Here is a 13057-nt window from a genome sequence, read left to right as displayed (position 1 = left end):
AAGGGGGGGGGTGAGGGAGTTTGTGAATTTCACCAAAAATCATAAACAGTCTCCATCATAACCTTTTAACTATACTTCTCATCCTTTGAACTTTTAATACTTTTTTCAATTGCTCTCAGGAAAGATTTTCCATATAAAATTGCACTTTTTTTACATTGATTACTCGAAACGTTACATTTCGTTGAATTTTCCAAGTCGTAAAGTTGTTCATTATGCAACATGATAATTGACCTGAAAACAAGAAAATTTACTTAAAAAACTGGAAATTGACAAACTGATAAAAATTCATTTTCAAACTACAAATTGACGACAAATTCATGAAAATTGACACAAACTGCAAATTGGCTTCAAATTAATGAAAATTGAATTGAAAATTTACATAAAATTCATAAAAATTGGCTTAAAAACTGCAAACTGGAGTTACACTTATCAAAAACTGACTTTATAATTAGATTTCTAGAGTACAGTAAATTTTCAAAGCTGAAAACTGTAAATTGACGTCAAACTTATCAAAATTGACTTAAAAATTGCAAACTGGTCAAATTTTTGAAAATTGACGTCAAAGTAATGAAAATCAACTTGTAATCTAGAAATTGATATATTAAATTCATGAAAATTGACGTTAAATCTAAAAAAAACTGACTTGATAATTGGATTTTCTCTAGTTCGTTAAATTTTAAAACAAAATTGACCTGAAAAGTTGAAATTGATATGAAAATCAAGAAAACTACGTCAAATTCATGAAACTTACTTACAAACTAAAAATAGACGTCAGATACATGATTTGTCAACTGAAAATTTACATGAAATTCATAAAAATGACTTGTAAACTGGACATTTCAAAACAACAGTATTGTTTTCTTTTAAAAATTAAATGATATTTTTGCAATGTTTAAATGTAAAAAACTAAATAAGTTTTATCTATTGCCTTAACTGGATTTCTGTCATCTCTTCCTTTTAGAAACTCCTATTCTCAGCTAGATGATACACTCAAACTTGGTAAAACTTTCGAGTCCCTCGAGAGTATAAAACAATTTTAAAACGGTTTTGAAAACGCATTCCGAAAGTTTCTGCGAATAACGTAACAACACTTAATTTTGCCAGTTATAACTTGATACCAAAAGAATAGTTTGTCAGTAATAGATCTGCAGTTGGTTTTGCTGAAAAAGCTTGGAAAGTTTGGAATTCGTTGTATGCTAATAGACAAGGAGTTAAGATTTGGTTGTCAGTCTCAGGTAAGAGCAATTTTACTTAAAGCACACAAAAACAGTACATTTGGAAAGCTAAAACAAACGTGCCAGACGTATACAACTTTAAATACGTCCATAAATCCAAAAATAAACTTATCGATTAATTGTTATTTATGCAAGAAGAAAAGGTTAACTGAGAATGCTGTTTAACATTGAGATCTTTACTTCACTGACAGTTTGTCATAGTGTTGGTAAAATTAGAAAACTCCCAACCAAAACCAACCGTATGATCCTTAACTCAAACTGATAAAACGTTGACATTTAGAATTCATCTGGTTGTTTAATTTCAATTTTCATGTCAGTTACCAATTATTCAGCAACTCATGGAAAAGATCCCCTCGTCTGTTTCTGACGTTTCTTCCTTATATTATATTTATAACAGTGACATCACATTTAAGTTAATTACGGCGCCTCCCAATAAATAGCTGATAGGGCGAATACAACTTAAAACAAGACTCCCGGGCTCTTAAATATAGCGGATTTCGTAATGTAATATAGGCGAGCAAAGATAATTATCATCATGTTTGCTTTAAATTACGTTTCTCGTGCGTGCTTTGAATGCGAAGCAAGATTTATTGTTCAGTTGGCAAAAGGAAACCAACGACGTAAACACACTAGTAAAACTCATTTAAAGTAGAATTTCGGGGAGTTTTGACAATATCTCGCCCATTTTGTTAATGCTACTGGTAGGGTCTTATGTAAAATTAATTGGGCTATTGTTTTGCCCCGATTCTCGTTTCGAATGATCCAGAAAGCGAGTATAAATCAAAATGCGAAAAAAACTTCACGAAACTCGTTTAAACAACGGACAGATGCTGGGTTTTTTGAGTGGTCTCTCCCTCAGTACCAAAAGCATATTTCATCATCAAAAGAATTCGGCAACAATTTTATTTAATCTCGCTTCGGCCCTCCGAGACACAATAGTATATCTGTTTTTCTAACTCAATCCCGTCGAACTTATGAAGTCCTTTATTTGTTCCGACATTAATGACTTTTTCTTTTCCTTCGGTTAAGGAAAACGCGTCTTTTACTGACCTAGATATTGCCCTTATGCCCTACCTCCCGATAAATTGCCGAACGGGGGAGATAAACGATGCCGGTTCGAGAGAAACAGGTTGTAATCAGCTACATGGAAAGGTAATATAAATCGTTTAGAGCTTCCATTAACGCAGCTTACTTTCCACCTAAAAACTCCTGGGTACACCCATATAATTTCTTAGCAAAAAAATTACTTCATATTGGGTAAAAGCATTTAAAAGTAACTAAATAACTTACCTGCATACTTGCAAGTTTAAGGGACATGATACCAAATATATCATAATATTTGTTGCAGTTAGAAACCAAGCACCAATTTTAATTCATCAAAGGGAAACTTTTAAGGAAGCTCTGAAATTGCTCTAGTTTATCCACCACCATGTTAAAAACCTTTATAGATATATAGATTTTGACGTTTTTGCTACAATCTGGTAAAAAAATCCACCCTGTAGCTGCGTTAGAACTAAAGTTAGGGGCGGTCTAAGCAGACTCTCACAGCAGTGACTTTTTCAGCTTTAGTTTGATTTCACTTTGACGTTTCTCCGCTTGGCGCTGCCATCACAAATTTTTCCCGTAAAACTGTGCAGGGTGATGGAATAAAGAATTGGTTTAGCTACATTTTAGTAAAAAAATTCACCCTGTAGGTGTCATGGAACCAAAGTTAGGGACTGTCAAAGCAAGCAGTGCTTTTTTGAACTTTGACTTCATTTTACTTTGACTTTTCTTCGTCTTCCGCTGCCACCACACATTTTTCTGGTAAAACTGTACAGAGTGGTTAAATAAACCATTATTTTAGCTACATTTTCTGTAGCTATCATGGAACCAAAGTTAGGGACTGTCAAAGCAAACAGTGGTTTTTTGAACTTTGACTTCATTTTACTTTGACGTTTCACCGCCTGGCGCTGCCACCGCAAATTTCTCTAGTGACAGGGTGTTTAAATAAATCATTATTTTAGCTACATTTTAGTAAAAAAATCCACCCTGTAGCTATCATGGAACCAAAGTTAGGGACTGTCAAACCAAGCAGTGCTTTTTTGAACTTTGACTTCATTTTACTTTGACTCCTCTTCGTCTGCCGCTATCACCACACATTTTTCTGGTAAACCTGTACAGGGTGGTTAAATAAACCATTATTATAGCTACATTTTAATTAAAAAAATAATCCACCCTGTAGATATTATGGAACCAAATTTGGGGACTGTCAAAGCAAGCAGTGGTTTTTTGAATTTTGACTTCATTTTACTTTGACGTTTTACCGCCTGGCGCTGCCACCACAAATTTTTCGAGTGAAACTGTACAAGGTGGTGAAATAAACTATTATTTTGCTACATTTTAGTAAAAAAATCCACCCTGTAGATATTATGGAACCAAAGTTATGAGCTGTCAAAGCACATAGTGACCTTACTTTATCCATAAAAACCAATTTCTATTTAAATTAGAATAACACAACACCCAGTCGAGTTATCGACGCCATTTTTGATGTAAATTGATGAGAATTTAATGCAGAATCTGAATTAATTAATATCCAAAATTCACTAAATTCATATAACTTCTTCACCGGTTTCACAGAACCAAAAACCACAATTGTCAAGTTTTAAGTGTAAAAATCACCTTTTTTACTTAAATTAAAATATTTCTGTAAACAATAGAGCTATTGACGTCATTCTTGATGTGAATTAATGAGAATTTAATGCAGAATATCATATCCAAATTTACAGAGCTATCTTGAGTTCACATCTCTCTGAATTCGTCGATAGGATGCAAAATTAATTTGGTGACTATAAGAAGATACACAGTGTTCCTATGAACAGTTTTACAAAACTTATGAAAATCCCGTGTTTAGAAGATTTAAAAAAACATCTGGCAACTATATCAGTCTACCTCAAAATGTGCAGTATTAAGTTTCTTGCAGTGCAAAACCCTGTTAAACCTGTATGAATACTAAAAGAGTGGAGCATAGGAATTAACATACATTTTGGGAAACTCTCTCTTATTTATTTAATACACTTTTTATCGTTGTACTGCATCAAAAACTACATTTTTAAGATTCTAGCTTTAACAAAACTTTCTTCTAATAGGCGTCTTCATCCTACTTTTACGTAGCTTTCGAAAAGAGCTCTGAAAATAACCACTTTGGAATTAAATAACCCCAAACGAACGATTTCAACCAATTTAGACGCGGATGCGGACGTTTAACAGACTGCCTGGAATTCGTTACACTTCGACCTAAATTTAGGCTTTATCACAATTTCCAGATGTTTAAGCCGTTCTTCGGTTACTTTTTATGTAAATCCTCAAAAAATTATTAGCACTTTTTGACGGGAAATTCCGGTAATCACAAAGTCATCAACCTACCAGGAAACAGAATTAAAATTTAATTTTAAACTTCCGACAAATCTCAGCGGGGAAATTCGTAAACGGGAAAGATTTTATGAATTTGTTTTTATATCTGTTTTCCTAAACTTGGAAATCGGGGGTGATTTTGCGTTATTATTGTTACATTAAAATGACAACGACTTAAAGGAAAGACGTTTATATGCAGCTGAAGTAGAAAATCAATTTTCGTAAACGGATTAACCCAGTTCTGTATTTCGATACATTTTCATATTAAGAGCCTTCATTTACATTTAAACGACATTTTCCGTTTCAATTTCCTATTTTAAAAGTGTGTATTGTTATGAAAGTTATAGTTGAACTTTAAAAGTCATTTATGCATTGGTCTGGTAACGTAGTTATTTCATTTTTAAAGACGAATTTAAGTTCCCATCTGAAAAAGATTAATTTATTATTCATTCCATTTTTATGGTTTAGAATTATGAGTTTAATTTCCTATTTTAGAAATTTAATTAAGAGAAGTTTAAGTTTCATTTAAAGTTAATTACTTAGTTCATTACTATTAATAAAGATAAAAAAATCATTATTTACTATTTGTTTTTTATTTTAGAAAACAATAGTTTATAGAGTAAAATTAAAAATTTATTATCATTTTAGATAAACTTAGTTTAATATTTTGTTCAGTGTTTGTTTTTATATTTTTTCTTTGTTTCGAGCTTTTGTCAATCAAAACAAGTTAGTTTATATTAAAAAAAACTGAACTAGAATGTTCCTGTTTTCTTAAAATTTGGTAATTAAGAGTCATTCAACATTTAGCCAGTTAATTACTTTTCCACCAGAAATTACGTCAAAATTAAAAGCATTTTCTTTTTAAAAAGATTAATTTATTATTCATTCATTATTTTCTATAGTAATAACAATACAGATAAGTAATAAAAATGAAGAATACTTTTCCACTCTCTGTAATATTAATACCTATCTTACATTGAATACCACTGAATAGTAAATACATTCAATTTGCCGGAATAAACTTTTTAAACAAAATTAACATATTATCACAAAAATAAAGTTTTATCTACATTAAATTTCTTTTACAGGTTAATGAACAAATTTAATCAGGGAGTGGAAAAGGCGTATCACAGGAAGTGTATTGACCAGTCCCACGCCAATTTACACACCCTAAGTTAATGGAGCGTAGTAAACTGACCCTTAACCGGTTAAATTGCATACACATCCCTTTTACTGTAACTGTTAAACGGTAGTGCAATCCAAAGTCTTACTCTCGTTTTAATGGTAGGTCCAAGTGATATACGTAATATCCCAAACAAAATTTTAGGAAACTTTCATTCACATTTACACGCACGCACACTAAAACGAAACGAAAGGTTTGAGCCCCGTAGAGCAGCCGCTTGGAAAAAGGGAGAAATGGAATGCTTTTATGATTTTTTGCAGAAAAATATTTTGGTCCGTATATACTGTACAGCCAAACAAAGTCGAAATGGCAACTATTAATCACGTTATGTACAAAGGAATATCCAAAAGTTAATTACGAAAAAAAAAATTATAATTTGAATTTTCTTGTACATTTTGGTTTTTTGGCCCGATATTCAAATCTCTACTCTTAAAACCTTCACTTTTGGATATTCCTGTACAAAACTGTACAATCTAAATATGGTTTTAAGGGTCTTTTGGCATAACTGGAGTAACTGGTTTAACTGAAACCAGCGCTGCTAGACAAGACAAAACGAGAACTCAATTGATTTGAGCAAAGGCACTAATTGAAGATTATCCATATAAAAGGGGTTAGAGAGAGACAAATTCAGGAGCACGAGGGATGCAAAACGGACCCTTAGCAGCAACTGATAGTTCGGTGGAGACGGGGGCGGCAGCATCGGTGGCATCAGGTAACGAAAGGGTTGAACTACCCCCCGCGGTTACGCGTGGCCCCATGTTGTCGTAGTGTGGAACCGGCGCAGGCGCAGGTCGTCTTGGTAATGTTGCCATTCCGTGATAAACCGGTTTGGTTCGGTGGGGTAGGTCGAGTAGATCTGGACACCTGGCCACGTCCACCATATTAGGGTCTCGACTTAGTGACACCGAAATGAAAATGTTGCCATATGCCCCTGCTGGTAAGGTACTAGTGGAGAATTCGGGAGGTGGAGGAAACACAACCATAGGAAGGGGCTCGCGTTCTATCGTGATATGCACTGGGGGCTCCATGATGTCCATGTCAGGTCCGATGGCTTCGGAGCTTCCGGTGCCGCGGTCCGTGGTGGTAGCAATGCTGACGTCTAGCAGCTTCTTTTCTTGGTCGGTGAAACTGACACTTGCCGCCATGTTTTTACCGCGCACTGAGTTTCTTTTTCTGACACAACACACCGACGCTACAGTTATCACAGCCGAGAGGGTCAGAACAGCTCCTAAAGCTATCAAACCCCACCACACCACTGCCGAATCAGTTTTGCTGAGTGTTGTGGCGGTCACAACTTCAGGCAACACTAAACTCACATTCACTTCAGCTGAGTCTAGAATATTTTTGGCCACACAAGTGTAGTATCCCACATCCACTTCGCTAACATTATAAACAGTGATGTTGACCCACTTTTCCAGAACTCCTTCCTCAGCTTCGATCACCAACCAGGTGTGGTTGATGTTGTGTCCTTCAAAAAGCCACGATACTTTAGGTTCTGGATCACCAATTACGCGACACCCAAAACTAACATTACCACCAGCTTCTGCTTGAACTTGCTGTTGGGGAAACGCAAACACTTGGGGTGCACACGCAAACATTGAAGGATCAACATATTCCCACCGTTGTTCGCTCAAAATTTCCGGTTCATAACACGTTAAAGACACTGAATACAAATTACTTGACGTAAACCAGTTGCGAAAACCACGAAGATTACAATCGCACTTCCAAGGATTGCCTTCCAGCTGTAGAGTTTTCAAATGGGAAAAGCTCATAAAAGTCGCTTCGGATAGGTTGCTCAATAAATTGTGTTGAAGGTTCAACGTTTCCAAAGCACTGAGATGCACAAACGCATCTTTATGAACGAATTCCAGCTGGCAAGCCTCCAGCTGCAGATCCTTTAGATGCGGCAAGACAGGAAATTGAGCCTGAATCAATCGGATTAAAGGATTCCCGTTCAGGTATAGCACACGCAAACGTTCATTTCCATAAAACGTATCAGGATGCAGACGCTTGATATTATTGTGCGATAAGTCAATTTCCACCAAGATGATCAAGTCTTTGAACGCTTCAGGATGCACTTCACTAATACCACTATTCACCAAGTAAATTCTTTGCAAATTGATTAGTCCAACTGACTGAAAAGCGGCTTTGGGTAGACTTGCTATAGCATTGTTGGATAAGTCCAGAACTTGCATACCCTCGTCCAGATAAGCAGGAACTGTCGTCAAACCTTGTTTTTTGCAAAAAGCAGTTCTTTTGCCGGAAATCCATTTGCAATGACACGGCGTCGGACAGTCCGTCCAGTCTGGAGCCGCAAAAACTGCTGAGGCTAAAGTCAGCACCAAGAAACAAACGATAGCCATCTCCTAAAGTCAATCATTTTAATCGCCACACGGTTTCGCTTCGCATCATCTTCGACGCTTATAGCATCATAGTTGCACTAGGTAAACTCTTCGACGAAGTCCCGAGCGTAAATTTTCCGGAATAAAAACACGCGAATACACAAAACGCCGGTTCGTCGCACTATGATTTTCATCCGCAGCTTTCAGAGACGCCGTATTTGTTGCGTCGGCGTCGTCGTCGTGGATCGAGAGATGCGCCCGCCCAACCCTATGCAGCAAGAACCTGCTGCTTCTCACCTCCTGTCGAAGCCACGGAGAGGTCTCGCGGATTTATAACAATTGATTTTCGACAGGCAAATTAATCATTTTCTGGGTCTGTAGTTTTCTCGAAACGAACAGGGTAAATACTTTCCAACAGCAAAAGGAGGGGATTATGAACAGTTTACTTTGCGGCGTGTTTCTGAATTTACTGGAAAAGTTTGAAAATTGAAAGATGGAAAAGCTTAATTGTGTGCCAAATATTTTATAAAACCACAATATACAAGACGTTCCTTAAGTGAATGTCAATCACTTTTTTTGCAAAAAAAACTTTTGATGGCAATATTGCTACATGCTAGACTGCTTTAAGTATTATAAACTAATGTCTAGAAAATCGAATGGTTTCTTCCAAACTGAAATTTGCTTAGCCGGAATTAGCAACTTTCGACGCTTTTGTATACACTGGAATAGCAACAGAGGAGGTGATATTTACTCACCATATTTAACATTTTAAACGACAGCAAAAACTACACAATATTTCAATTTGAACTTATAAACTAACGTATATTTTATTCAATATAGTTTGAGTTCAAAAAAAGATTCAAAATTTTAACTGAATTTAACATTTTGGTACCTACACCTTCAGCAGGGTTTTCAAGTTTTTCACTTATCCAACCTTAAAACAACATACAAGACACTAAATTTGTAGTTCTTTATGAGGTTTTTACTAAACTAGTGTCTAACTCTTATTTATTATAGTCCTTCCTTAGTTTCCAAAATGTTTTCTGGAGTTAATAATTATTGTATTAGCTCTCTTATTTAAAGTAACTATACAGGGTGCCCGTTTTACGAGCCTCACCATGGAGTCATGGAGATATCAGTTATTTAAAGAGATACAAGGAAGTTTAAATTTAGGCACAATTGAGCAATTAGGAGTCGAATAAAATGCCGCTTTAAAAATTTTAAAATTCTTAGTACTTGGGGAATTATCCGAAAAAAAAAAACGAAATTTTGAAAATTAGTTTTTATTTTTTTACTAATTTACTTCATAAGAAATGATCCGGTCCTAAGGGCTATGTAAAAACCAACCTTCTGAAGAGCTACAGCATAGTTTCAAAAATATCAATACCTATAAGAAGTGGTGTTTTTTGGAATTGAACTTTTACAGACTTATTTGCAAAAAGACCATAAGACCATAGTTTTCAAGTCATAATTTTAAAATATATTCAGCTAGTATTTTCGCAAACTTTTTTCCCAACCACAAGATTTTTTATTTTTTGAATATAATTTCATTAAATAACTCAAATAGTGTAATCCTATGACCCATCATCCCATAGTCTAATGTTGACTGATTGGGCTCAAACTTGGGATAATTCGTAAATTGTTAAGGCTCGTCGTTGAATTATGATCCAATCATCAACTCCTTAGTCAAACTATCCCAACAGGCCAAAAACTGGTCAACCTAAGGGTAAAGAAATTTATTTCATTTATAGAGCGGTAATACCTTTTTATCCCGACAGAAAACCGATGCTTAAGAATTTTTGTTCAGCACAATTAATGAAAGTTAGTAGTATTTAAAATAGTCTTAAAGCTTTTTCATACTCTTATTAATTACTCGATTAGTCCTCGTCTAAGGCATTTTTCAATTAAAAACTCACTTTTCCTACTATTGATTGTTTTACCAATAAATTTGCAATTCAGTTAATTGCGAGAGTGGAAATAAAACAATTTATGCAGCAGTTCGCTTTTAAAATATAGGTTTGGTGGGTTCTTAATTTGAAAGTATTACTGTAAATTAATTAATTAATTAACTTACTAGCAAAATAAACTATAGGTACAATATTTGCCTAATATCACTCAAACAAAATTTAAATGATATATTATTAAATAACATAATCCTACTATAATGAGCTAAATTTAATTAAAATCAATATTTAGGGCAATCAATTATTTGATATGGGAAACAGAAAATTATTTGCTTTAAATGTAAAGCATGCCAAAATTACTTAAAATTTATCATTATGTATATGGCTATACTATAATATCAATCGTGACTTGACAATACCAAAAAAAGAACCTCTAACACTACAAGTATACTAGTAGATAGATAACGAAAGACACGCAAAACAAAAAGAAACTACACAAGAAAATGTCTGGTTCAAATAATGTAACCCTTGCATGATCTTCTCGAGCTTATTTGACATAATAATAACCTTTTTGTGTCATCTTGGTTTTCCAATTGTCACTAATCAATTCAAGAAAATTCCCAGTTTCTGTTAGCACCTTTTCGAAATTGAACATGACGGAAGTTTTAGCCAGAATAATTCCCGCATCCTTGGCCGATAGAGAAACGCAGGCCCTCATCTTAGCAGGAATTTGCTTCATAGGAACATGGGTCGTAGTAACGAAAGTGATTCAGTTCGTCCTTTCCATGATTTGGCCCTTCATTCTGCTCGGAGTTTGTCTTACTCTGGCGCCCTCATGGACAAACTCCTTTATATCCGAAGTGATCCCGGAGTATATGCGTATTTTAACCGATTACTGCTTTAAAGTTAAAGGGTATTTAAAAAATCGCAGGATAGTAAAACCATCAGCTAATAACTAACATTCAATCGCCAGAAATGATTGAAGTTTGAAATCATATTAACGCTGGGGTTTTTAATAAATAAACGTTGGATTAAAGGAAACGTGCCTTTGATTTTTGTCGATTCAAAAATATAATTTCCAGATAATAGATTGAACATGTGCATATAATCAGATCAAGGTTAAAGTGGTTATTACACATTTTGTTCAAATTACACTCTCTCATTAACTGTAAAAGCTATGTGATCATTTAATGAAAGGTTTACATTTGAACTTTTTTTTAATAATGTTATGAGGGGGCAATTTAATAGCCATTACTGTCGCGAGTCCATTAGTAAAACTATTATATATCTAGAGCCATTAGAGGGAAGCATCACGAATCTCAGGGTATAGTTTGCAATAGCAAGGCAAACAAAATTAAAATAGAAAGTCAATTAATTTACTGCAAGAGGCGATTAATTTTCCGATGAGCGGCAATTTTACATCAACGAAGAAAAATTGATTTTCTCATATGGAAATGATGATGAAAACATCATCAGGGAATTAGGTTAATTAAAAACGGTATAAATAAGGATTATCAATACATATTTGCGTTTAAATGCCAGACAAAACACAATGAATACAACTGTGCTTTTTGAATGTTAATTCACTTAACAAAACCCCCAAAAAAATGTATTTCCGGTTCCTGACTCATAAAAATCGGCCTATAAATGGCTAGTTTATTTTTATATATTCCAACTTTTAGCATGCAAAATTCGGGCAAGTGCCGGGATATTTATTAACTTTTTCCTGTTCACAATTAATGTTTAATGTATTTCGCTGAATTAATTGCTCCGGAATTTTAATTTCCATGTCAAGGATAATTTTAAACGGGGAATAACATTCATTTAGTTTTGCGCTAGTTTGCGTATCACATTATTTAATTATTATTATTATATTGTCCGTTTCAGCAATTTGCGGATATTACCTAAGAGAAGTTCAAATATATAAATATTTATTGTAGTTCGGTTTTTTTGGTCTTTTGACCCAGTGTTTAGATATATGTTTTATGTGGATAGTTCTTGGTTTTAGGTCAATGTATGATACGTCTTTAAAGATTATAAAATCATTTTTATTTGACGTTTAAACATTACAATGTCTTTATCAGAAATAGCCTAAAAAATATGACAAAAACAAGGAACGTTTAATTTCTGTGATTACAATTGCTGTTTTCTGTACGATAAAAGGTTTCTGAGTTGTATGACAGATTTTGTTAGCTTTTCTATAATGCTTAGAGGCTTTCTGGAAGTTTTAAAAAATTCTTCTAGGACACTGGTAGAGGCCACTCGCTATATTTTACACTCGCTACCTTTCGACACCCTGGATATTTATTTTAGTTCCGTACAATTTATTCCAGAAAAAATAAGAGAGAAAGAGCAACTTGTCGCATACAATCACTGAACTCGATAGAATACAATACCAAGCGGGTTTTAGACCAGGAAGATCAACCACAGACCAATTATGCGCACTAAAACAAGTTCTAGAGAAATGCTGGGAATATGTCTTTGATGTGTATTCAACTCTACGACACTCTCACAAAGAGCGGAAATAATAGTGAACGCATTCGAAAGAAAGATCTTACGCAGAATATATGGACCGGTTCAAGAAAACGAACAGTGGAGAGTAAGATACAACCACGAGATCTTCAAGGTCTTCGCAGAAGCAGACCTGGCAACAACAATAAGATTACAGACTTAAATTTCAAGAGGATTTTCAACCAAAAACTGGAAGGTAAAAGACCGGTTGGAAGACCAGGGGCGAGATGGGCAGACAAAATCCAAGAGGACGCTCGATTCATGCTCGGAACTCCAAACTGGAGAAAGGCGGAGAACAGGGATGGTTGGAGGAAGAAAATAGAGGAGACCAAAACCCGATTTGGGTTGTAGCGCCATTGGATGGATGGATGTTTAACATTACTTATGAGACACCCTGTACAGATGCTTGACAATTCTAAGGACCAATATTTTCCTCTCAGGATAAATTTATTGTAAGAATAATTCCTATAGAAATAACAAAATTGACCA

The 13057-nt window shown here is 34.6% G+C and overlaps 1 protein-coding gene across 1 annotated transcript; it reads right to left on the bottom strand.

The window, feature by feature from the left end:
- Positions 1–5481: 5481 nt before the first annotated feature.
- LOC145736119 (leucine-rich repeat and fibronectin type III domain-containing protein 1-like protein) lies at positions 5482–13032 on the bottom strand. The gene has a single exon (XM_081990369.1). It carries the CDS (start codon positions 8172–8174, stop codon positions 6423–6425), a length of 1752 nt encoding a protein of 583 aa, XP_081846495.1. The 5' UTR covers positions 8175–13032; the 3' UTR covers positions 5482–6422.
- Positions 13033–13057: the final 25 nt, after the last annotated feature.

This window comes from Ips typographus, linkage group LG11 (assembly GCF_016097725.1).
Source record: "Ips typographus isolate SLU linkage group LG11, UJ_Ityp_2.0, whole genome shotgun sequence".
Classification (NCBI taxonomy): domain Eukaryota; kingdom Metazoa; phylum Arthropoda; class Insecta; order Coleoptera; family Curculionidae; genus Ips; species Ips typographus.
Note: the sequence above shows the minus strand (reverse complement) of the source record. Positions and strands in the feature narration are given on the sequence as shown.

Bases quoted from the DNA above. Each gene is read 5' to 3' on its own strand.
- LOC145736119 (XM_081990369.1), bottom strand. From the start codon at position 8,174: ATGGCTATCGTTTGTTTCTTGGTGCTGACTTTAGCCTCAGCAGTTTTT.